The sequence below is a fragment of the Sorex fumeus genome, unplaced genomic scaffold (genome assembly GCF_029834395.1).
Source record: "Sorex fumeus unplaced genomic scaffold, SorFum_2.1 ptg000013l, whole genome shotgun sequence".
NCBI classification, from domain to species: domain Eukaryota; kingdom Metazoa; phylum Chordata; class Mammalia; order Eulipotyphla; family Soricidae; genus Sorex; species Sorex fumeus.
In genome coordinates this window covers 15,079,032-15,105,201 of record NW_026606070.1, presented here as the reverse complement: position 1 = coordinate 15,105,201, position 26,170 = coordinate 15,079,032, and the positions used below count along the sequence as shown (strand labels likewise).

Here is a 26,170-nt window from a genome sequence, read left to right as displayed (position 1 = left end):
ACCAGTATTGGTAAACCACATGGTCTCATAACTCTTTGGGGTTGAGTTTATGCACATTGAGGATAGTAAGTGTACTTAAAGTTGGATGACCAGTTAAGGTGGAATAATTCTGAACAGAAATATACGGAATATTTTGAGAACTTCTAGAAGCAGTGACAAAAAAAGAAAAAAAAAAGGAATTGCTCTGAACTCCCAAGAAACAGCAGCCTGGCAACCACAGAAAGAAAAAGGTTGCTTTCCTTTGAACAAAGACTTGGAGTCAACTGTGAGAGGAAGAGGCATAAGCATTGACACAGTTTTCAAATAACACTGGAGATGCACAACAAATAACATTTCACCTCTGATTAGTATGTAAAGGGTTAGTTTCCATTGGCCTCAGCGACAAAACTGAAGAGCAATTTACGGGTATTTTGTTTGAAAATAAAGACTTAAAGTCACCATCCACAGAGAACTACATATCATGTTCATAAAGTAGTGCTATTTAAATAAATTCTCGTAGAGAATCTGCTTGTTTTCCATTTTTGCATTCTGTGGTGAAATAAAGTAATGCTTTCAAAATACTTTAAGAAGATATGCAAAGTTTCCACATAAGTGAAATGCTATAGCTTTAGTGGAATCTATTTCTTGAAAACGTTTTCAGAATGTTTTGAAAGAAATAAGAAAATAAAATTCCTCAATGTAATACAAGTAAAATAGAAGCCAAAAAAAGAAAAAAGCTAAATAGTTGTCTTTTATCTCTTGGAATAATGTCTGCCTGCCACAAATTAAGCCAGAGTACACATCTTTGACAGTCAAATGTTTTTGAATACTTCTCCCTGAACTTAAAATATCACGAGGTTTCCTTTTCACCTCTACCCTTCAAGCAGTGATGCAGTTCCCAACACCTGCAAACTCAGACATACAAAAGGGAACAAGTCTTACCAGACCATCACAGTTGCTAATGGCAACAGAGGTTCCTGGAATGTCCATGATGTCACCAACATAAGCGCAATTAGTCTGCAATGGCTCCATTTTCCAGATTCTTTCAGAAATACCACCTGGCTGATGATCATCCCTGGGGCTGGTTATATTCCCAGGCCCCAGATCAGTCTCGTGCCATTCCACAACAGCTCCCGGTGCGACCAGCTGAAAATTGGGTTTTAGTCGAAGATGGAAATCTCTTCCAAATGCTGAGATGTTAAAGAACAACTGTTCTGAGTTGGAAGAAACGTCTCTTGTTGACCTCTTTTTGTGATTTGCAGAAAGAACATGGGAGAGATACTGTCCTTCTAGGTTTGTGCTGACTGGAGTCACTAGCTCATACTCCCTCTGCTTCTTTGTTGGTAAATCTGTTGAATGAAAAATAGAATTGTAGAACCCTGTGAGACAAGAAAAAAACAGGAGAACATAACAGGCATCAAAGGCCTGTATCACAAGACAACACCACAATTTACATAATAAAATATACCTGGATCATCTGAGTAATAAATTTTGAAAGCATCAATCATTTTCTCAGCGGCATTTAGATAGCTCTATGTTGAATAAAATATTTTTCTATCTTATAAAAAGATCATTATGATTATTCATACTTCATTATGTTTGAATACATATACATAAGCTTAGCTTGCCTGCTTATATTATGTTTACTCCTAATTAATTAATTGTTGGTATAACTGTCAACTGCTATAAATGTTTAACAAAGTTGCCCTAGATAGAATAATTACATTCTGATAGATTTTATTTCTTCCCTGTAAGAATCCTAGAATTCATATTATTTAAAATAGATATATTATGCTGCATCTACCATAGGCCTATAATTTGAAAATCATATTTCATGGACTCTATCTATGAATGTATTCCATCATAACAACCCTAATAATCATAATTCACAGGTAAGGAAGCTTAGATATAAGAGGCATGTTCTAAGGTCAAACAACAAATTCAAATGTCATCTCAAGTCATACTTTGAAGTTCACATACTTATTTCTTCATCATTTCATGTCCCATAAATCACTGAACATTTTCAGAAAATTAGAAGAAAGGATTTTTAGAAAATAAATTATCTATACATTGAATTACAGTCTAGAGCAAATGGCATTTTACATTCTATTCCTCATATGGGACAGAATCATCTCCATGAACATCTATCTGGAATCTACTTTTCAATACACGTGGTCACAAGTCCTTTGATATAATCAAATGTGAACATTGTGGCTGCTAAAATAAAATGATCTGAGGGAAAGATATCACAGTGAATGATTTGTTAATCCTTTAATAGGAACAATTTTGAAAGCAGAAATCAGTGGATACCAGCTGAGGAAAAGAAAATGAGGAAGAAAACTAGAAAAAAAATAATAACGAGGAGGAAACAGCACTACAGCTGATTCTTGAGCACAGAGGAAAGAGTCACAATTGAGCATCTTTGTGTTCCTTCCCCAAAAAACAAAAAAAACTTTCAATAAAAGAAAGCCTGTAAGGAAGCATCTGAAAAAAATGAATTTAAAAGTTTCTACCTTCATACCTATCATAAACTATCCCTGTATATAAAGGACACGGAAAAAATTGCTCATAAATACTACTCACCAACAGAAAATGTATGTCATGTGTCATTCAAGAAAGTAGAGCATAAGACACAAAAATGAGCCTACATCCTATGCTAATGAAGTATTCTTATGGAATCTCTGTTTTTATTATGTTCCCACTTTTAAAATACTTCAAAAAATGTCCAGGTAAAAAAGACAAATGAGGGTGTTGTTCAATTTGGAGGCTCTTTGAGTCGCTGTTTGTTATGATTATGCCACTTAGAATGACTAGCGTATTTAAACAGAATATCTTTATTAAATGCATACAGCAAGGAACAGTGTTGTAAATATTTACTAGGCAGAGGAAGAATGTGACTGTCATCACAGAGACAAGTGACTGGCCCCAATTGTAGCTGCATCAGCACCACAATCCCTGAATGTATCTGAATATACCTTCTCTATATCATTGTCAAGGACCTAGACTGGGTATTTAGTGTGTACACAATCTCAAAGATTTGAACTCCCTTACAACCAAATCCATGATGAATACTTTTTAAAAAATCCCACTTTGAGAACTTGATATTGGGGAAAAGAAATCAAATATCTGGAAAGGCAGGGGGAATGGGGAATTTCCACACTAAAGGAAAATCAAGCTCTTAGATGTTGACTGACAGAGTCTAATGCAAATTAAGCATCAATTCCTTGAGGACCATGAATTCTTCTTTCAACTTGGTATTTTAGAAGCCATTTAATACAAAATTTTGTATCTACCAGGATCTCTTGTCAGTAGAATTTGTTTAATGCACATCAAGTTACTATGTTTAACATATACAATGTTAGGAATGTTAAGTGACCAGAGAACTTTTGCTTTGTTTTTGCTGCAGTATGTTCTGCCTTACAAGACCTGCTACCCAAAGCCCAGAACATCTGGCTAAATCAATAAGCCCAGTTATAACTCCTTCTCTAGCCATCGGTTTACAAGTTAAGAAAAGAAAAATGCTTACTTTCAATGTATGGATTTCCCATATTCACTGCAATTCACAGAATACAAGAGTAGACTATGCACTCGTGCCTAGATTAAGTGACTAGAGAACTAGAAATTTTAGGAAGAATGCAGAGGCTCTTTCAAACCAAAAGAACAGTGAAAGCCCCACGCATCTAGGACGCCAGTTACACCCTAGATTGTCTGGGCGCAGTTCCGATTTTTGCTGGCAGACTATAAGGTCAGAATTTTTATTCAAAATAAAAATGGCATCATTCTATGGAGCTTTATCTTCTCAACTGCTATATAATAAATCATCCCTAAATGTACACACAAGAAATATTGCTGAAACTAAACCCTGAATGAATAATTATCCAATGGGATCTTAAAGTAACCAAGAGAAATGATGCTCTTAGCCACCCTTGAGATTCCTTCCAGCTCAACGAGCTGATGACCAAGTTGATACCCAGTCACCTGCCATTTGTGAACAATATCAATGGACACTGTGATTTGTGCTTGAGAATATGTCTTCTCTTTCTCCACAACAACCACAGCAGATAGATAATATTACCTCTAACTTATAAATGAGAAGGCAGACATAAAAGTTCGGGTCTAATCCTTTTGAGTCTGAAGTCCCTGCTGCCATCTGTCTCTCTCTTTTGGGAGACAGGGGAGTTGGAGGTCACATCTGGTGGTGCTCAGGATTCCAGATCTTACTACAGTCTCTGCAGTCAGAGACCACTCCTGGTCGTACTCAGGTTACCATATGGGCAGCTGGGGATTGAACCCAGGCTGGCCGCTTGCAAAATAAGCATCCTATGTCTTGGGCTACCTCTCTAGCCTCATAGCTCTCATGTTGAACAAAGAAATCTTAACTACATGTTTTCTTCTAATACTCTATCACTATGCTTCCTTTTGTAGCAAAGCTCTTCAAAAAATAGCTAATAACAGAGGTATCCAATTCTCTTGCCATACTCATCTTTCTCCAACCAACTCCAATCAAGGTCTTGTTGAGTTCACTAGTGATGGCATATTGCCAAACCATGTTACCTTCTAGGACACCATTCCTTCCAGTTTTCCTTGTTCCTCAGTAATCTCACCTCATACTTTCTTCTCCACACCCTATTTTTCTATAACCTATACACACACACTGCACTACTGCCTGGGGCCCTGGATTATTCTCTTAAACACAAACCCTTTCTAGCTTTAGGTTCTGGGGAATGATATGGAAGTGAGCTAATCCCATTTTTTTTTTTTTTGCTGTGAAGGCCATAATAGTTATTTCTCTCAACTCTGGGCTTCATCAATGAACTCTTCCCTAGCTAAGTCATTTGCCTATGCATCCTCTCCATGTATTCACCAAGCATCTCAATTTAATATTTACAGAAAATAAAGTTTCTAATTACATCCTACCATACATGTTCTCCTTTCCCATGTCAGTAAATGGCAACACACCCTCCCTATTATTCAAGCCAAAAATGTGACTAAGTCATCCTTAACTCTTCTTACCCACAAGCCAAATCTCACATATCTTTTTTAGGTTCTTAAGTCAAGCTTTTCTGTGCACATTGATTCTAGCAATACTACATGCATTTCTCTTTATGTTGTAATGATAAATGCTTTTATAGAATATGGCACTACTTCTGCATTTGGATATTTTCGTTTTTATTGATTTTTCATTATAAGGAATCAATCAACTGCACTGGAAATGTCATTGAAATTCAATTTAATTCATTCTATTTGATTAATTCCTTGAAAGTACAAAATGAATGCCTATTCTGTTTTGTTTTGTTTTGTTTGCTTTTGGGTCACACCCGGCAATGCACAGGGGTTACTCCTGGCTCTGCACTCAGGAATTACTCCTGGCGGTGCTCAGAGGACCATATGGGATGCTGGGACTCAAACCTGGGTTGGCCGCGTGCAAGGCAAATGCCCTACCCGCTGTGCTATTTCTCCAGCCACGGTTTTTTCTTTTTTTTTGATGACCATCACTCTATTGTGGCTGGTCCTGTAGGTCTTCGGCTGCCGGAGCCCTGGTCAGGGCGGGGAGGAAAGCTCAACCCGCTCCCCTCCAAAGGGTCCCAGCGAGGACAGCCAGGCGCGGCGGCAGCAGACTCCATGACCAGCCACCACCATGCTGAGACCACTCTCCGCACACCTGAAGGTACCGGCAGAGGAACAAAGGCAAGCGGGTCCCGGGGCCGAGATCTCCAAGCTTACTCAGATCAGGGCTGAGCATCCTCCACCCAGACCCTCCAAATTCCAATAGGCGGGGGTCACACCCACCAACTGGCCCCCTGGCGCCATGTAATCCCATCAACAGCCAAGACTCAGAGACTATAAAAACCAGCTCCCAGAAGAGAACAGTGCAATCTCCTGCCCCCACGACTGGCTGTCTTCACTGGGGCCCCTTGGAGGGGAGTGGGTTGAGCTTTCCTCCCTGCCCCGACCAGGGTTCCGGCAGCCGAAGACCTCCAGGACCAGCTACCACCATGCTGAGACCACTCTCCATACACCTGAAGGTACCGGCAGAGGAACAAAGTCAAGTAGGTCCCAGGGCTGAGATATCCAAGCCTACTCGGATCGGGGCTGAGCATCCTCCACCCAGATCCTCCAAATTCCAGTAGGCAGGGGTCACACCCACCAACTGGCCCCCTGACGCCGTGTAATCCCATCAATATCCAAGACTCAGAGACTATAAAAATCAGCTCCCGGAACCGCACGGCCGTGAATGACATCTTATTATGATATCTTATTATCTCATTCCTACTTTGAACAAACTGGCAGGCTACCAAATGTAACCTGCCTACATGGCAGAGTCTGGCAAACTCCCCGTGGCATACCCAATATGCCAAATACCAGTAACAATGATGGGTCTCATTCTCCTAAGGAGCCTTGAATATAGCACTTTCTTAAAAATCTCAGGGCTAGGATGAAGGAGTCGTTACTGGGGCCTGCTCGAGGCAATCGACAAGTAACAGGATGGTCGTGATTTGTGATTCATGATCACTCTGTTATTATTAATGTACAAATCTAATATTTTAACAAATTCTATTAACTTTACCTGCAAAATTTTATCATACGCTGACCACTGACTGCTTGCACTCTTCCTGCTATTACACTAATCCAAACAACAATTGTCTCACTCTAGAATGAGTCTCAATTGTCTCTGGTTCTGCCATTTCCCTTTTTAGGTTAGTCTTTAAACAGAGCTGAGAAAATTAAAGTGATCATATCACTCTTCTCAAAACTCATCCCACACAGAGTAAAATCGTTCCCAAGACCTAGACTGGGAATTCTCACATATCAAGTCCCTTGTGCTTGCTGTGGACTCTGCCAAATCCCAGTGAGTCACATGGTTGACTCAATTGTTTCAGCTCTTGACTTAAATAACCCTCCCTTCCAGTGAGGTCTGTCCTTACCAACAGTAACCAACTCATCACTCGCTTAGCCCCTGTAGCACTATAGCACTGTCCTCCCATTGTACATCGATTTGCTTGAGCGGGCACCAGTAAAGTCTCCATTGTGAGACTTGTTGTTACTGTTTTTGGCATATCAAATACGCCATGGAGAGCTTGCCAGGCTCTCCCATGCGGGCGGAATACTCTTGGTAGCTTGCCGGGCTCTCTGAGAGGGACAGAGAAATCAAACCCAGGTTGGCCGCATGCAAGGAAAACGCCCTACCCACTGTGCTATTGCTCCGCCAAGATAAAAATAAGAAATCCTTACTTTTCCCCCGCAAAGCTCCCACTACATGACACACAATAAACTGTTTGTTTGTCCTTTCTATTTCCACTACATATTAGTTTCAAGACAGCAGGAGGGTTGATATGTTCTCCTCCCTCTCATTCCCCAGAGCTAAAAAAAAAACCTAAGTAAAAGTTACTCAATAATATCTGTGCATGAATAAATAACAATGAATAATGAATAAGTGACAGTAGACCACTTCCTCATTCCCTGCACACTAATTTACCCTCAAGCAATAAATGACAGCACACCAAATGACTCAAATTATTATATACTTCTATAGCATGAATTTAGTTTGCAAATGCTGACTATATTCTTAAAGTTCTAGGTGACTGAATTGTATCTTTTAAAATCCAGTACTTACACTTCAAGCTACTATGGACAACAACAAAAAACTATCTAATCATTAAAACAGACCTCCTGAATGCAGAACAGAACCCCTTACTCGTAGGAGCAGACAGCAGGAAATCAGCCGCCATTCTGCAATCCCTCTGGGTATTCACAGAATTACAACCAAACAGGTCAAAAACCAAGAAGACCTTGAAAAATCATCTAACCCTTGCTTCTTCCTGATAATGAAAGTATCGCCAATAGATGGAATTATGCTTTTCTAATTTAGAGGTGGGCTGCCTTCCTTTAACCTGTCCTATTCTCCTTGAGGACAGACTTTTCTCCGAGTACAGCCCTCAGAGTCCCTCAGCTCATTCTTCGCAGGAGCAGAAGGAAATCTGGGGACTGGAGAGATAGTACAGCATACAGCCAACCCAGGTTCTGTTCCTGGCATCCAATATGTCGCTCAAGCACTGCCAGGAGTCATTCCTGAGTGCAGATACAGGAGTTATCCCTGAGCACTGCTGGCAGTCATCCCAAAACGTCAAACAAAGAAAAAAAAAGAATGACATATGTGATTGCTAAGTGTGAGACAAGTAAGAAGTTTGGAAAATTCAGTACCTCCCTCCTTATTCTGCCTCCTAAGAATGACCCTAAAAAGGGAACTGTGTTTTCTTCCATGTCACAAGGGCTGACCCAGTAGGGCCCAACACCTAGGGGTATGGGGATGAAGGCCTGTTTCACTGTCAGCCTGCTCACTTCCCTTCCAAATGAGGAGCTCTTCTTCTTCCCTGATCCCTCTGTAAAACACAGTTTACTAAGTCCTTACATTTTCTATTTCTCAACTTGTACAGTACCCATACAAGTAAGACAGGGTCTACTTTTGTTCAGGAACTCCTCAGAAACTTGAACGATCTCGAAGAACAAGAATTGAAACACTTCTGCTGGCCGTCTAATTGTATGCCAAACGATTCTCGTCAGGGAAGTCTCTCCTAGCTAAATTCCTCAGAGTAGAGTCCAACTTGGAATCTGCAGCTTGGATGTCTTCTTCCTCCTGATGCTACATGAAACAACCAGATTCTTATATGCATATGTGTGTTTGTGATATGTACATGCATGTGTGCACAGACACATCACACACAACTTACATCAGAAGATTTGGAGAGGCAATGGTCTGCTTCTGTATACTTAAAGAACACTGAACTACTCAGCATTTTTGTTGTAATGTTAATCCTGTTGACTTTTCCAAGTTTCCCAACTTTTCCAAGTTTCCCAACTTGGATTCTTTGATACACATCTGTATTGGCCCATGGTGATTAATGATTAAAAGGAAAATAAATAAAGATTAAACTAAACCTTAAATAGGCCACATCTTATCATATTCAATTAAAAAAAATAGTATGGGGGAAGGGGCGTGTCGTACACTCGGCAGTGCTCGACCTAGTCTTACCCCTGTGCTCAGGGATCACTACTAACCGTGCACAGGGGATCCCCATATGAGGTACCAGGAATCAAATCAGGGTCAGTCATATGCATGCTATGTCTCTGACCTTCTCTTGACCTTTAAAATATCTGAATCAAACTTCTTTTTTTCATGTGAGTACTCATGTTGTCTTTCCTGATTTCACTGTTTACTGATTCTCCCAAATCCCAGGCCTAAAATATAACTTCCATTCTTCAAGTGCCACTGATTTCTTCTCAAAAATTCCCCTTTTTTCAAAATTTCAAAGTCTTTATCACCTCACCCTAAAATGCTAGCTTTTTTTCCAAGTCCAAGCTCCCCTGATAAAATTTGTTACTACCAAGTATTATATAAATTATACCAACATATTGTCTATCTTACTGCCAGGAAAATTATTTTAAAGCACTACATCTAAAATCCATAGATTCTGCCACTTATTATTGTTGTGACTTTAACCCCTTAAAACTTTTTTGTAAAAAAAAAAAACAACTTTTTTTGTAAGAATTCTTTTGTAAAACTGAAAATAATAGTATTTGATTTACAGGTTTATAAAATGACTGAGTTACTTCAAAATTCTTACAGCACTTGCACCCTTAGTAAGAGGTCGATAAATGTAAGTTATTAAAACTACTGCTTATTCTCTATGAATTGCTTCAATAGAGTAACATCTATCCAAACTAAAAAGACCTGATAAAATTGGTGTTTTTTTGGAGAGAGAGAGAAAAAAAAAGGGAATGCCCTGCCACAGAGGAAGGGTGGGATGGGGGGTATGGAGGTGGGAGGGATACTGGGATCCATGGTGGTGAAAAATGGGCACTGGTGGAGGGATGGGTATTTGATCATTGTATAATCGAAACCCAAGCACAAAAATGTGTAAGTCTGCAACTGTAGCTCATGGTGTTTCACTAATAAAATTTTTTTAAAAACTGGTGTTTTTTTAAATTTTTTTTTTAGTTTAAACCTGAATATTACTTGAAATACTATCGACTGTCTAAGCTTCACTTCACAAGGAAGTAAGACCATAGATAGAAAATGGAAACTTAATTGTTTTAACTGTCATTGAAGGTCCTCTGTATTCTCTCCCAAACTCTTTTTGGGTGAGGGAGGGGACACTGGGGGTCACACCAGGTGTTGCTCGGGAAGTCCAGCTGGCTCTGTGCTCAGGGTTCACGCTCAGCATTGAGATCATCTGTAGTGTCAGGGACTGACAGGGATTGAAGACGGGTCAGCCTCATATAAGACAAGCACTCGACCTGCTGTACTATCTCTCTGGTCCAATTCTCCCTAATCTCTTTTGGCATCATCTCCCATATTATCCTACTGATACATTTCAGTGCTGTCACTCGTCTCAGCTAAATCCCACTTAATCCCACCTTCCCTAACAGCCCTAACAGTTTGTCACCCAGAGAGAAATGATGACTCCTTTCTTTCCATAAGTGCAAATCCAACCTGCCCATAAAATCTATCTCAAGACCCATATTTTCCAGAAGTCTTTCCTGCTAACTAATCCAGGGTACTGTCTTCTGGCAAAGCTTCTAGGTCTCACTGTCTTGAAATGTCTGTTTATAAATTATAAAAATACCTATGGAAACAAAGTTTTATGTTTAGGTTGTCCTTTCAGAGATTTTAAGTTTGGGGGCACCGGGGTGTGGTATGATATATTACTATGCTTCATCTCCCCAATGTGTATCAGTCTTTGGAGAAAACTAGCTATTTCTGGAAGTGTAGCTTCTTGGGAGTCCTTCAAAGTATAAGATGTACATTCTGGTATTTTCTTTAGCTCCTTTGACACATGTGCTGAGAACTAAGAACAAACAGGTTTGCACTGTTCTTAGGATGTTGTTGTATTGAACCAATGGCCCCTACAGGATATTCTGTGGCCCCAACTCATTACGAAGGCCACTCTACAGAAGAGTAAGAGAACAGAAGTCTCTACTAGTACAGTCAGGATGGCTAGGACCTAGCAAAATAAAATTATAAAGTTCCCACCATTGAAATTGTCTGCCATGGAGGCAGTGGGAGGGTGGGCAAGGGGGTGTATACTGGGGAGATTGGTGGTGGAGAATGAGCACTGGTGGAGGGATGGGTGTTTGATCATTGTGTGATTGTAACTCAAACATGAAAGCTTGTAACTATATCTCACAGTGATTCAATAAAATTTTAAAAAATTAAAAATCAAAAAAATTTCCCACCATTAACATTTTTCCTAATTAAGCTAAAAGCTACCAAAGCTACCCCTGGCACACAGAATATTGGAACATTTGAGATTGATGCAGTGACTCTAGTTCACACACAAAGAAGGAAAGATATTAGGATGGTTGAGTATTCAAGGTCTGGAATTAAGAAGGACTGAATTTAAATTCTAGTTTCAAGAGAAATGAAGTCTAAAAAAACTACCTGTAAAAAATAGGATAAATAATGGATCAAGATGAGGTAAGACAGGTAAAGGGCTTCATTTCTCTCAGGGTTTGTTAAACTCTTTCAACTCGTATCCCTTTTTTGCCAGAGAAATACAACACAGGGGAACACTACCACAACACCTCAGATTCATTATGCATTTGATTTTAATTAATTCTGGTCATTACAGTTTCAGAAACCTCTGACCAAATTCTTTGTGATCCCCATAATCAGTTACATTGGCCCATATGAGGTCATGCTCCAGTTTAAGAAACTAGAGTTTATGTAATAACGCTTTAATAAACAGAAATACCTGATATAATCATCACCACTCTCCATCATTCAGCCAGATCTATTAAAACAGAAAGTCAGGTTCAGATTCTAAATCCAGGGTCTCAACACCCCTAGGACTCTCCTGCACTCCATTCTGGCCCCAACATGGTATTTCTGATGCTGTTAGAAGGAATCTTAAGGGCCATGTTAACAGAAGGTCAGACAATTGTAGCCACCATGCACTATAACCCAAGCCCCAGATCAGAATTCTCACCCAGAAATGACTGATCACCCTGCTAGAAAGAGGCCTTCACACAGGCCAGGTCATTGACCAGGTACAAAAGATCAGTATACAACAATCTGGCCACAAGAATGAAATCGAGTAAGTATTTTCAAGATCAGCTAAGAAGCGGGCAGTTCTAACAGCATTTCCAAAAACTGAGCCAAGAGTAAGGGAAGGACTTTCAGCAGAAACGATGGGAGACAGCTGTTGCAGGAAAGATGTCAGAGGGGTGAGGAGGGGACCTTAAAGAAGACATCACATGCCAAAGGGCTTTCCGGGCTGTAAACACTGACGAGACAAGGAAAACCGCACATCTTCTTTCAGGGCAATTAAAAATTCATTGTGATACATGCTGAAATTCAACAGCCACATTCTTTATTCCTTCACTTCATCTCTTCCAGGCATTCATCACCCCAAGGCAGAGAAACTCTTTGCTGTCTTTATATTAATTGCAAACCTTTTTTCATTATCAGAGATTCTTCAACAAGACTTTTTTTTTTGGGGGGGGAGGTTTGAGGAGACGCTGTTTGGGGGCTCATTATTAAGACAGAACAAATAGTTGTGAACTTCAAAATTCTTCTCATTTTTTAAAACTGGATTTTTTTTTAAAATAAATATTTGTTGTAATTGCACAATGTTTATGCTTGATGCTTGAAAGGGTCATTCAGGAAAGAACAGCACATTTTTTAGTGTTCCAGAACATGAAATCAAGGTAAGAGAAGCTATTTCAAGAAAAGGGAAAAAACACGAATATAGCTGTTTCAAAGAAAAATTTCCAAGAAATTTCTTTGTTTGTCAAATCTTAAAGTAATTTAATAATCAATAATAAGATAACAAAGTAGAGGAGATTAAGTTAAGGCTCAAATGTCAACAATTTACATTTTAACAATTTGCAGTCTATAAATAGGTTCCATTGGTCATATTTATCTTTGTTCTAAATTTTACAGATGGAAAGATTTAGGCATTCTTTAAAATTTTTCAAATGTCTTACCATGTTTTGATGAATAAGCCTTCTAAAAACAATACTGAGTATAAATGTAAAGCCAGGAAAATTAGCATTTGGCCCCAAATACTCTAAGTGTCCCTTAAAATTGCCTTTTGCTGTGGAAAATAAGAAGAGATAATAAATGTCGGTAGCATTTTTAATAGTTTCCACTGAAAATATACTTATTATAATTATGCTTTCCAAGCCTAATGGTCTGGCTCCCAGTTTGATAAAAGTATGAGAAATTGCAATAATCTATTACTATAAACTAATACACTATTAGTTTCTTATTGCTGCTATAATAAAAATTCCACAACTTAGTAACCTAAAACAACATAAATTTGTTATCCTATAGCTCTGGAGGTGAAAGATCTGGAATAGGTCACACACGGCTAGACTCAAGATCTGTATTTCTTTGGAAGATCTGTAACCAGAAGTTTCTAGAAACTTCCAGAGGCGCTAAGTCTCTGGCTCCTTAGAAGGATGGAAAAAGTCTCTCCTTCTACATCTCCAAAGACAATATCATGCCATGCATTTCTATGCTGCTATCTCTTAATCCTCTATAATTCTCTCTCTTCCACCTCCCTCTTTCATTTATAAAGACATCTACTGATTAATCCCCAATTATATGCTGACGATTACCAATCTTGATTTCTTGATTTTATGTGCAAACTTTGTTAAGTCACATGACATATACACAGATTCCAAATATTTAAACATAAACCATTATCCTGTCTACATTATTTCCCAGTAATGCATAATTCTTTTGCAGTTGTGGCATTGTTAAACAAGTGTGCTTCCCAGCATCAATTCTTATCTCTGTCATTGTCACTGTCCCCCCCGTTGTTCATCAATTTTCTCAAGCAGGCCCAGTAACATCTCCATTGTGAGACTTGTTACTGTGTTTGGCATATTGAATACGTCACGGGTAGCTTGCCAGGCTTTGCCGTGCGGGCGAGATACTCTCGGTAGCTTGCTGGGCTCTCTGAGAGGGGCGGAAGAATCGAACTCAGGTCGACTGCGTGCATGTTGGCTGCGTGCAAGGCAAACGCCCTACCCACTGTGCTATAATCAGAACACCACATCCCATAAGCACAGCAAATGTTTCATGGATAAACTTAAGATTCAGACCAGGTAGCTAATAAAGCCCCCGTCAGAAAATTTTACTAAGAGCTCTCATGAAAACATGTCTGTCCTCTCTGGCAGGGTGAAGAGTGGAATAACAACTTAGAGATGGTGGTGACATACTAGCGAGGGGTTGGGGTGCGGGAGGGGAGACACTAATCTTAGCAACAGGAAAAGTGATGAAAAATATGATGAAATATGATGAGAAATATGATAAAAAAGAGAGGAAAAGGGAAAGAAAATGGGAGGAAAAGAATATGAGCTACAGTGGTGGGGGTAGAGCAGGGAGAGAGAGAGAGAGGGCGAGGGCAGAGGAAAGAGAGGGAGGAAGAGATTTCTCCCATTCTCAAGTCTAGATCCAGTTATACTTGACCTTGATCAATCTTGTTTTTATTAATCACTGTCAAATAGTTATGTACTAAATATTTATTTTAAATTTTCATCCAATGCAATCATAACTGCAACAGGAACTTCCTCCAGTGAAATTAAGTAAGCTGAAAAGAGAATGAACTGTGTCTGTAGCACTACACTGCACTGTCCTCCTATTGTTCACCTATTTGCTCGAGAGGACACCAGTAATGTCTCCATTGAGATACTTGTTGTTACTGTTTTTGGCATATCGAATATGCCACGGGGAGCTTGCCAGGCTCTGCCTGTGGGTGGAAATCTCTCAATAGCTTGCAGGGGTCTCCAAAAGGGACAGAAAAATCTAACCGGGTCGGCTACGTGCAAGGCAAACGCCCTACCTGCTGTGCTATCACTCCGGCCCAAACTGTGTCTGATATACACCAAATATAGGTAACATGGAATCTACATGGAATAGTTTTTCTGCAACATTTGTTACTCAGTTCCCTCCATCTAGTGCTATAGTGCAGTGAATTGAGCAATACTACACTAAGATCACTGTCACTGTCACTGTCCTCCCGTTGTTCATCGATCTGCTCGAGTGGGCCCAGTAACATTGTGAGACTTGTTGTTACTGTGTTTGGCATATCAAATACATCACGGGTAGCTTGCCAGGCTTTGCCGTGCAGGTGAGATACTCTGTAGCTTGCCGGGCTCTCTGAGAGGGGCGGAGGAATTGAACTCAGGTTGACCAGGTCGGCCGAATGCAAGGCACACTCCCTACCCACTGTGCTATCAACACAAAAACAACAAATGAAAATAGAACTCCCAATGTCTTGTCATTAGAAGAGCTAAGAGGTCCAAAGGTTAGCAAGTCCAACCAAATGCAGCAAGTTATGGGTCCTGGAAATTCATGGAGCTATCTAAAATGTGGGAAAGAGAACAAGATGGCTTTCCTAGAGCAGAAGTGGTCTTAAAAAGGCACAAGGCTAAGACACACAAACAATGATAACTATTATTCTAGTTCGCTTATCATGTATCAGAATTTTATTTCCTTTATAGCTCTATAAAGTAAAGCCCTGGTAGTATGCCCATATTACAATAAGTCATATGTTGGGAGGTTAAGGTAATCAGGGAGAAAGTAAACTTTTTTCTCTTTTGAAATCAGAATTTGAAACAATGCAGAGCCTGTGCTCCCTATTTAACGGAGAATCTGTCACTGTCATCCTGTTACTCATCCATTTACTCGAGCAGGCACCAGTAACATCTGCATTCGTCCTAGCCCTGAGATTTTAGCAGCCTCTCCTTACTCGTCCTTCCCAACAGTGCCGCACTGGAGGACAGAGAATAGGCCATGAATATAAATAGGTCTTCTACTAAGGTTATTCTGTTTAGATATTTGATTTAGTAGTAGGCCTCACATATGAAATAGAATTTTCACCTGTCACTGTCACTGTCCTCTTGTTGTTCATTGATTTGCTTGCGTGGGTCCAGTAACGTCTCCATTTTGAGACTTGTTACTGTGTTTGGCATAATGAATACGTCACGGGTAGCTTGCCAGGTTTTGCCATGCGGGCGATATACTCTCGGTAGCTTGCCGGGCTCTCCGAAGGGGGCAGAGGAATCCAACCCAGCTCAGCCAGGCTGGCTGTGCATAAGGCAAATACCCTACCCTACCGCTGTGCTATTGTTCGGGGGGGGGGGGGGGGGGGGTTGTGTATGTGTGTGTTAATTTTCACCTGTAAAAGAACGCAAATGCAAATGAATGAAGATTTAAATCTTTCCCTTATTTCCATTTGGGCTGGAGAGATAGCACAGCGGGTAGGGCGTTTGCCTTGCATGCAGCCGACCCAAGTTCGATTCCTCCACCCCTCTCAGAGAGCCCGGCAAGCTACCGAGTATCTGGCCCCCACGGCAGAGCCTGGCAAGCTACCCGTGACGTATTCGATATGCCAAACACAGTAACAACAAGTCTCACGAAGGAGACGTTACTGGGCCCGCTCGAGCAAATCGATGAACAACAGGAGGACAGTAACAGTAATAGTAATACACACACACACATTAAATATATGTACTAATATGAAGAAAATATGTTCAATATTTCAAAGGCCACAGTACCTGGAGATTTATATATTTAGTCCTATTTTACTTTACACAAGTTTTCTAAATATTATTTTTGTTTTATCAGTTACTTCAAGAACAAGATAAGACTATCTTGTGCTCTTCACAATTCAGTGTAAATTCCATCAAGATTCATGATGATGGAATTTTCATTTTCATAAACAATAGACTGACATTTTACCACAAAATCTCTCCCAGGGAGTTAAAGTTAGTCAGCAAAGTCATGTAAACTTATTTAGAAATCTAGGATGGATCAATTACATGTGGGAACATATTTCTGAGCTAGGAAAAATCTCCCACACTTTACTATCCCATCTGACAAATGCAAAATTCTCGAACTCTCTTCTAAATTTTCTCATAACTGCACTAACAAAACAGCTAAAGATTTTTATAATATTGTCGTAACAGAAAAATGACTAATTCATTGTATTTTCCAGAGAATGTTTACCCAGATACTTTTAATTATATTCAAATGTCAAAAAAGAATAGAGCCAAAACTCATTTAAAATTAAAATTTCTATAATTAACACTCTCTAATATCACAAGTAGGAGTTCATGGTATAACACCTGTTTCAAAAGCCATTTGTCACAATTTATCTTTTTAACTTGGTTTAATTCAATAATCAATTTCTCAGACTCTCTCCTAAAATAGTAATCGAAAGTAGACAACTTTCTATAGACAGTACTAATTCAACGCCCATTACCTTATGAAAATGGATTTCCTTAAGAAAACAATTACATAGATTAAAATTTGTTAGTATGTTTAAAAACAACATTTTGAGGTTCCTGTAAGATAAAGAGCTGAGTACGGAGGAACTGGATTTGATCTATGGTCCACAGGCAAACGTAGGAGCAACATTCATGTAATAAGCCAGGAGCAGACCCTGAGTTCCACCAATGTAGCCCAACCATGATCCCAAATAAATCCTAAACAATTTAAAAGAATCATCTGGGGAGGGAGAGTGTGTGTGCTTAAAAAGTCAATAAAATAAAATGTCATTTAGAAAGAATTTGTAACTGCTTATAAAAATGCCGAGGAACACAAGAAATTAAAGAAAAAAAATTACAGTGGATAGGAGTAAAACATTTATAATCAGAAAAAACTAATTACAAAAATAATTCAACCACGTACAGTAATAATAGTTAAAAAACATGACTTTGGGGTAAGAGCTGATCTCATTTGAGGGATAATAAGAAGGTTCCCAAATTCTGAAAATAAAAGTCCTCTTTAGGCATGCATCAAAGTTCCATCTAACTCATCATTGTTAACCTCCAGGCCAAATAGTACATGATTTTACCAGGCAATGTGGATGTGGTCCTGATGGATTTCCAAGCTAATCTGGGTAAATTCCCCATAAACACAGAATGCTTACAGATAACCACAGTGAAGTGGTGGTCACCTTGATGGTTTCAGAACATTTCCGATTGGTACTCTGCCACACACACCAAAAACATAAATAAAAAATTTTTAAAAAGTGAAGTAACTGGAAGAAATATTTCAGATAAACCATCATAATAAGGTGCAGGTGAAGATTACAAGTTGCACTTAACATCTCATCTAAGAAACTTAAAATATTTAGCATCATTTTGATGCTTAAAGGTAGCTAACCTAGCAAAGCCAAGTGTATAGCCTTTACTCACAAAAAAATAATAATGACTTGTCAGGATGCTAAAATTCTATTATAATGAATTTCTTTCAGCTTCCTATACATCACTTTTCAGTCTTGCTGTTAAAAAAGTGGAGACAGACTTGATTCACTTTATCTCATTTCCCCTGACAGGGAAAATGATTCCCAAAGTATCCTAAAACTACACACAATTCAATTCAATCTGCCGGCAAACACCCTACCTGCTGTGTTATTGCTCCAGCCCTCAATTTGCCAAATACTTATAAAAGACAAACACATATGTATGAGGTCTGTATACATAGTTCTGTGAGTGTTGTAGGGTGCAATAAAAAGTCCAAAGACTTTCTATTTTTTACATCCAACTTTGATAGCAATGAAAACTAATCCTATAGACATTGCCATGATCCTTATTTTCTTGAAGACCAGTTAAACCTGGAAAAGGACACAGATCAAAGAAAATCAGCACTGAAGAAACTATGATATCCTATTTACCGTATCATTATTTGAATAATAACCACTTAAGGACCTGCATGGTACCAAGTCCTGTCTTATATACTAGGGATTCAGCAATTAGCAAGACCAAGTTTTTGCTGTCCTGAGACTTTCACAGGTGGAGAAGCTACTTGCCAAGAGATAGGAAAAGTGACTCCCTAAGTCTTAAAAATCAAATAATTACCTGAAAATCATGGGAAGTACACATATACATATCATTCACTGAGAAAAATATACACTAGTTTGGGGACTGGCTAAGAGTTTACTCCTGACTCTGCTCAGGAATCACTCCTGGCAATGTTCAAGGGATCATATATTGGTGGCAGGGAAAGAACTGGGGTCAGCTGCATGCAAGGCATGTACCTTACCCACTGTATATTTCTCTGGACCCATGATGAATGATATTTGAGGACAGAAGTAGCAATATTATTCTGCCTTGGATGAAATGCAATGGAATTTGAAACTGGGAAACCAATAGGATAGAGAATGGTGCCCATGACTTGAGTAAAGTCAGGGGTGCAGGCGGGAAGACAGCTTAACACCAACCCCTCACTCTGGTTTTCATCTCATGATACTCAAACAGTCTTAAAGTGGTAGCTTATGAAACAAAAGAACTCAGAGAATTCTGTTCAGATTCTCCAGTTTCTACAGAACTATGATTATTGCCTCAGCCACATGTGTCCTCCTACCCCAGCAGGCCAGCCAGCCAGCCAGCTGCCCACAATTACTCTAGGCATATTACCAAGGCCAGATTCTGAGTCAGAAATGAAAGAAGTCCCAATGAAATATGCCAGAAAGGTCTAGTAATGGCCTTATGAAACAAACTTACACACAAAACATACATGTAAATATGAACATATATGTATGTGTGGATGGATAAATGGATGGATGGATGGATGGATGGATGGATGGGTGGATGGATGGGTGGGTGGGTGGATGGATGGATGGATGGATGGATGGATGGATGGATGGATGGATGGATGGCGTTAGGTAGGTAGGAAAGTATGCACACAGTATCTCACTGGTTGATGATGGAGAAAAGAACTAAGTCAGAGTTCGAACTTATTTGTCTGCTTTCTATAGGGTGAGTCCTACGTTCCCCCATACCAATAGGGCCTTTTTCACACTGGGTAGAGAGAGAAGGAAAGAAGCAAATTCCAGTGTGACCCACTATATAGGTGACGTACCACAAATACTCTATCCTGTATCCATCATAAAATTGCCACCTATCTAAAAAATATCTAAAAGTCATCTGTAGAAGTCATCCTAGTCCAAAGGGATAAATAAGATCATCAGATTTTTTTAATTTGTTTTCTAAATGATACATATATATATATGCTAACGCATACATACTGTGACCTTCAATTGATTAAAAGCGCACACACGCATACAAACACTCAAACTAGCAGAGTTCATCTATCCTGTTAGAAGTCAAGAGAGCAGTTACCTTTGTAGAGAGACAGCACAGGAAAGGAGGTTCAGATGGTGATATAGTCTAATTATTGATCCAGGTACTGTTTACACAGAATTCCCTTTGTGAACAGTCAACAAATGTACACCATATATTATGCATATACTTTGTATTACAATACAAAAGGTTCTTTAAATTTAGCTTCCTAGTAATTCATGCTTTATTGCTAATTTATATTTATGTCTTCCTTAGATAATATTCAAAATCATGGAACTTTCTTCAGCTGATTTTCAGACCAATGAATACACAGTAACTAATATTCCAGACCTTACAAATCTTCACTATATCATCCATCAACTAGTACCTCAAGGAACTTATATAAAATCACGTCTGCATCAGTTACTAAAAAATATTAATTTTTTTGTGAAAAAGTGGAAATTTCATCTATGTATGTAACATTTTTTTTTAAAAAATCCCTCTGAAAAGCCACATATGTGTTTAAAACATAAAGTCAACTGAGAGCTATCGCAAGACTTATGAATCAAATCAATTTTTTCCTTTCTTCTCCTCACTCACTTAAAAGTGATAATCGTGCAGCAGGAGCAATCAATAGTTCAAAGGGTTAATGCACATGTTTTGCACACCTCAGGTCTGGGTTCAACCCCCAGCTTTACATGATCCCCAAAGCACTGCCAGGACTGACCACCAAGCACTGACCCTGGAATGGCCCCTGAACACTCTGAGTGGAAGAAACCCCTACCCCAAAAAAGAACAAATATAATAATTAAAGGGAAAAAAGTCCAAAACTGAAGTACTTGGGAACAAGTAATTTGTAGTAACCCTAAAACATACCCTCCCCTCCTTTCTTTCAAAGTGTTATCACTTCCCTCCAACCAAATTTAAGCACACCTGTGATCATTTCTTTTCTAAAGAAAAAAAGGCTACCAAAGTAATCTATATTAGCAATAGGACTGGACAAATGCTTAACCTAGGGCCTCTTACATGAGAACAACTCCTATCTTAAAAACTAAATGAAGCAATATATTTCATTCCTGCAAAGAATGGGTAATCTTCAAATAGCCATTTAGTTTTGATTTGGGATCAGCAGTGCTCAGGGTTTATTCCTGGCTCTTGCTCAGGGATCACTCCAGACAGTCCTCCGGGAACCATATTTATTAATGAGGATTAAACCTGTTGGCTACATGCAAGGCAAGGGTCTTTTCCACTGGACTGTAAGTCCAGCCCCATTAAAAAAATGCTTTTTAAGAACCAGAAATCTAGCTCAAAGGGCTGGAGCACATGCTTTGCATATGGGAGCCACAGGTTTGATCCATGGTGCCGGATGGTCCCCTGAGCACTACAAGAAGTGACCTCTGACCACCATGCCAGGAACGGCCACCGGAAGAGGTGCCCCAAAGGCAGCTTTTAAATTTACATACAAAAATCCTGAAATGTTTAATCAAATGTATAAGTAATAAAATATGTGACCTCACAGATACTGTGACTCCTTCAGCGTTAGGGGAATGAGACCCATTGTAATTATATTTTGATGCAGTTCTTGTTCATTCCTCTACCCTCTGCATCGCCTCTTACATTGAGGTCGAGGCTTGGAGAAGAGATGCAGCAATGGTAAGCAGTGAGCAGAAAGGGAGCATTCTGACATTTGCTAATGTACAGCAAGCTACAGACACATCTGATTCTGTACAATCTTGGGTTCTCCTCTGCAGACGCAAACGTTGAATCACTCTAGCTCTTCACTAGGCACTGGCAGAAGCTTCCTAACCTCTTAAGCTTCATTTTCTTCATTTCTAAAATAAGCACAATGGTGTCCCTACCTTGAAGTGTGGCTGGGTGTGAGAATTAGATAACAATAGTGCCATAAAGCCACTGAGACTGGATTTGGCACATAGCAAATGGGCAATGACTTTGTAAAAATGTCTGTAGTAATAAATATTCATTTAAAAGATTCATTTAAAAGATTACTTTACAATATCTCTTGACAAATAAGGAATTGACAATGTCTAAGTATTGTGCCAAAAAAAAAAAAACTTATCTTTTAAAGTTACTCAAGTTAAATGCATTTTAAAAGACCTTGAATGTTCCCTGGCTTCTTGCCAATGACTTTTGGTTCTGAATTCAGAACAAAAATGATTATAAACAGCTTCTAAAACTACTATAAAATTTGCAGTGACTTGCTGTAAGTCACTTACCCTCCCTGGATCTCAGTCTCATCACCCTAAAAAGGATAAAATCATTTTCACCTTATTAGATAATACTGGGGTTTTAGATGTCGTCTGCAAACAGCTTTTCTTGCACATTACTAGAAAAAACATTTGTTAGCAGTTGACTAAGATTAAGTCATGATAGGGTTTATCAAATGCTGGGATAAAAATTAAGAAAAATAATCTACATTTTGTACCATAATCTTACATTTAGCCTTACAAATAGTCTCACCTTCTAGTAAGAAGTCAGATTTTATTTCCCTACTCTCTTCCAGCCCCTATGTGACTCTTACTACCTAACAGTGTCGTGCCGTGCAAAAATAACAATAAATTAATTTAAAAGTCCAATAAAAATTCCAAATACAAGAGAATATTTACATCATTATAACTCAACCTGACAAGTGTGCCTGGTCCTCTGGAAAAAGAAAGAACAGTTTTCCTGTTTTGTTTTTAATTATGTGGGAATTACAAAAAGAAAAAGAAAAAAATGTTTTAGCCACCAATGGGAGAAACAATATTTAGCTTACCTCCTTCCCTACTTTCTACTATGATAAGAGTGACATCTGAGAACAAGGCTTACCTATTTGCACCATTTCTTCATTACCAGCCTGGAATGGGGGGAGGGGGTGTGGAGTAAAAAAAAAAAACAAGAAGAAGAAGAAAGAAAAGAAAAGAAACAGTTACTGGGTTTCATCTTATCACCTTGTGCATTTTATTTCTACCATTAATGCTTTTCAGGAGCTAGCTAATCAGGAGATGCTGAAGCCTGGGATTGTTGCCCAAAGACTGCACCTCGGGTTGTAAGAAGGTTCTTGTAACAGGAGCGCGAGTGAGCCAATTCAATAAGGACTGGGGACAGGTTATTGTCTGGCCGTTTTCATTTTAACATTAGGAAGCCAGCAAAAATAAACACTGACGCTTAACACTGTCTCCTGAAAACTCCAGATTCTCGGTCAGAAGTAGAAAAGTCTGGATTCAAGCAACCGCCAAGAAGCTCTCAAAGAGCGCCTGCCTGGTTGATCCGTTTTGAGTTCACGAACGGGCTAAGTCAATTCTTGACTTTTTTTTTTTTTTTTTACCCTCTAGGTCAGATCTGGCAGACCAGAGAAGTTACACCAACCGACAGAGCAATTCCATAGCCGAAATGCCACTGGCGCAGAGCGTTTGTGATTTACTACGGACTGCTCTGCTCCTGCGCTGAGCCACCCCAAGGACGCCGGGCGCCTCGGGCTTCACCTTGCGTCTGCAGGGGTGGGGGCTGGGCGCAAAGAAAAGGAACTGCACTCAATTTAGCTCTCCAAAGACTTGGGGCTGGGCAGCGGGGCGGGAGGGAGGGACGCGGAGGAGCCTCCCACCGCTGCCCAGGAAAACGCAGGGCAGGAAGCATCCCTGGGGCCACCCCTTTCCCCAACTGTCAAACCCCGGCCCCGCCGCGGTCCTCCCAGGACACGTGTCTGCTGGATCGCTCCGGGCCCGGGCCAGGGACTTCCTGCAACCCCCGCCTCCGGCTGCCCGCAAAAGCTCTGAGTCAGAGAGCGGGAGAGAGCAAAGCCCCTTGGACCCCGCAGCGGGCTGCCCGGAGTCGCATCCCGGGATCTTGGGCCCCCGCGGGCACAACTTCATTCAAGCGCCCAACACCGCCCCCACCCCCGGGACGGGGAAACCCGCGCGGCCCCGCCGGCGCGCTGCAGTTCCTGCCCGGGGGATCAGGAATGCCGCAAAGTGCCGGAGGTGTGACAAGCCTGGTCCCGAGTCCTGGAAATCACCACCGCTCGGGCACGTCAACCCCCACCCCCTTCCCCCCACTCCCCCCCAACACACACACACACACACACACACACACACACACACACACACACCCCGACACCCAGAGCCCGCACGCTGCGCCCAGTCCTCCAAACGCCGCTCCAGGAGGCACCAGACAACGGGGAAGGGTGGGAGAGGGAGGAGGGGGGGAGAAGGGGGCGGGGGGAGGAGGAACTTTGGGGGAGAAAAGGTTGGGTTGGAGTCTTTTTATTATTATTATTATTATTGTTATTATTTTCCACTTACTTGTCCATCGGCTGAGGTCCTAACCTCTACCAGGGCGGCTGCTATCAACCAAAGTGACAGGAGAACCATCCCGAGTCGAGTTCACTTTTCAACTTAACTGGGCAAAAGCCAGTGCCCAGAGCAAGCCCCCCGCCGCCAAATAAGTTTCTTTGGGGACAGGGTGAGGGGTGAGGGGGAGGAAAATGAGAGGAGGGGGGAAAAAAAGCGGGGATGGGGGGGTTGCGAATGCAGAATTTTTTTTTTTTTGGGAAAAAAAAAGAAGAAAAAAGCTCTTCTGTGCTTTGCTTCAATGAAAATGCAATCTGAGCATTGCAAGGGGCGCTTTCACCTTCTCACCCCGTCCCCCGAGTCGGCGTGTGCAGGAGCGAGAAGGTGCCGGCGGGCGGGGGCGAGGGGCCGGGGGCTCCCCACTAGCTGGGGAGCCCGAGCAGTGCCCGGGCGGTGCAGGAGCCGGCGTGGGCCCCCCGGAGCCCCGCAGGGGGAGGCGTGAGCGGGCGCGACGGGCGAGCGGGCGCGGGAGAAAAGAGGCAGCGAGAGGGCGAGTCGGCGGCTCGCACCCGGGCGGGGCGGGAGGAGCCGGGCGGGAGCGGAGGAGGAGCGCGCGGAGGTGGGAGGAGTGGGCCGCTCGCGGGCTCCTGTTGCTGGCAGAGCCTCCGTCTGCTCGCCGCCTGCGACCCGCGGGGCGCTAATAAGGCGTCGGGAACCCCCCCCCCCGGGCCCCGGGCCGCCCCTCCCGCCGCCGCGCCCACGTCACTCGGGGCCGGGGCCCGCGCCCCCGAGCGCCCGGCGGGGCGGGAGGAGTGGGGAGCCCCGGGGAAGGATCGCTCGGGGCGAGGGGGGCGGGGGGTGGAGGGTGGATGGGGTTGCAATCGCCCCGAAGGTCGAGATGGGGGTTCTTCACCCCCGGCGCTCCCCTCCCGCCGCGAGAGATGGGGAAGGGAGGTGGCGGGGCTGGGGGAACCGGCCGTCCCGGATCTGGCGGGACCCGCGTTGAGTTAATTATAGGAAGGGGGGAGGGTCCTTAGAGCTGGTCCCGAGTTGGGGAAATTCACCTCCGCAGATCTGCTCTGGAATCCCAGTCCGGGTAATCGGTTCCCGATCGAACCCCCTGGATCGAACCTCCAGGTCTTAACTGCTGGGTACTTCCTCTCCAGATCTCCAGATGCCTCCTCCGTTGGGTGGAGGTAGTTCCCCACCCCACGATCTCTTTTTTCAAGTTCTTGTTTATGCTTGATTCCTTTGCATGCGTCTGAAAAGATACCCTGTCTTCTTGGCGCCTCCGGATGTTTCCGTTTATCACTAGGGTCCACAGGCCTGAGCTCTTCCCCTCTCCACTCTCCAAGATTAACTTATCAAATGATTTCTGCTCCATATGGCAGGGGCTTCCTGCAGACTCCTGCAACCTGGGCTCCTGAGACCAAAAAGGAGTTTGCAGGAATTCAAGCTCTGGCGCAACCCCCTGGAGTACACCCCGAAGTGTGTGCTTGCCAGGGAACAGACTGGGAGAAAAGAAAATCTTTCACTGATCAATTTCTGATACCCCCTTTCCTAGAATAGCCCATGAGAGAAGCTACTAAGGGCACAAATTGAGACAGAATCGAGACTTCAAATGGCGTCTTGCAGTGACCTGCCCAAAATGAAATTTGCAGAAGCTAATGGTTTGCTTTGCTAAAGGATGCCTGATAAACTATTTCTTTAATGGTGTGAGATTGAGTGGATTCTTATGCTTTGATGCCTTAAAGGCTACATCCTGACTTACAAATCCATAAGATCTAGTGTTGGATATGTAATCTGCTAACTCTCAAATTATATAT

At 41.4% G+C, this 26,170-nt stretch overlaps 1 protein-coding gene across 2 annotated transcripts in view; it reads right to left on the bottom strand.

Annotated features, from left to right (window-relative positions):
• Nucleotides 1–24,486, bottom strand: part of ADAMTS3 (ADAM metallopeptidase with thrombospondin type 1 motif 3) — a 233,133-nt gene extending 208,647 nt beyond the window's left edge. The window contains exons 1-3 of one of the 2 annotated variants that reach the window (XM_056111221.1): nucleotides 24,357–24,486; nucleotides 22,885–22,912; nucleotides 922–1,358 (exon numbers count right to left, since the gene is read on the bottom strand). In XM_056111221.1, the coding sequence (XP_055967196.1) occupies nucleotides 922–1,358; nucleotides 22,885–22,912; nucleotides 24,357–24,425 (534 nt within the window). In that variant the 5' untranslated portion in view covers nucleotides 24,426–24,486. The remainder of the gene's footprint in view (nucleotides 1–921; nucleotides 1,359–22,884; nucleotides 22,913–24,356) is intronic. The other variant, XM_056111222.1, reaches the window with a different exon arrangement.
• Nucleotides 24,487–26,170: the final 1,684 nt, after the last annotated feature.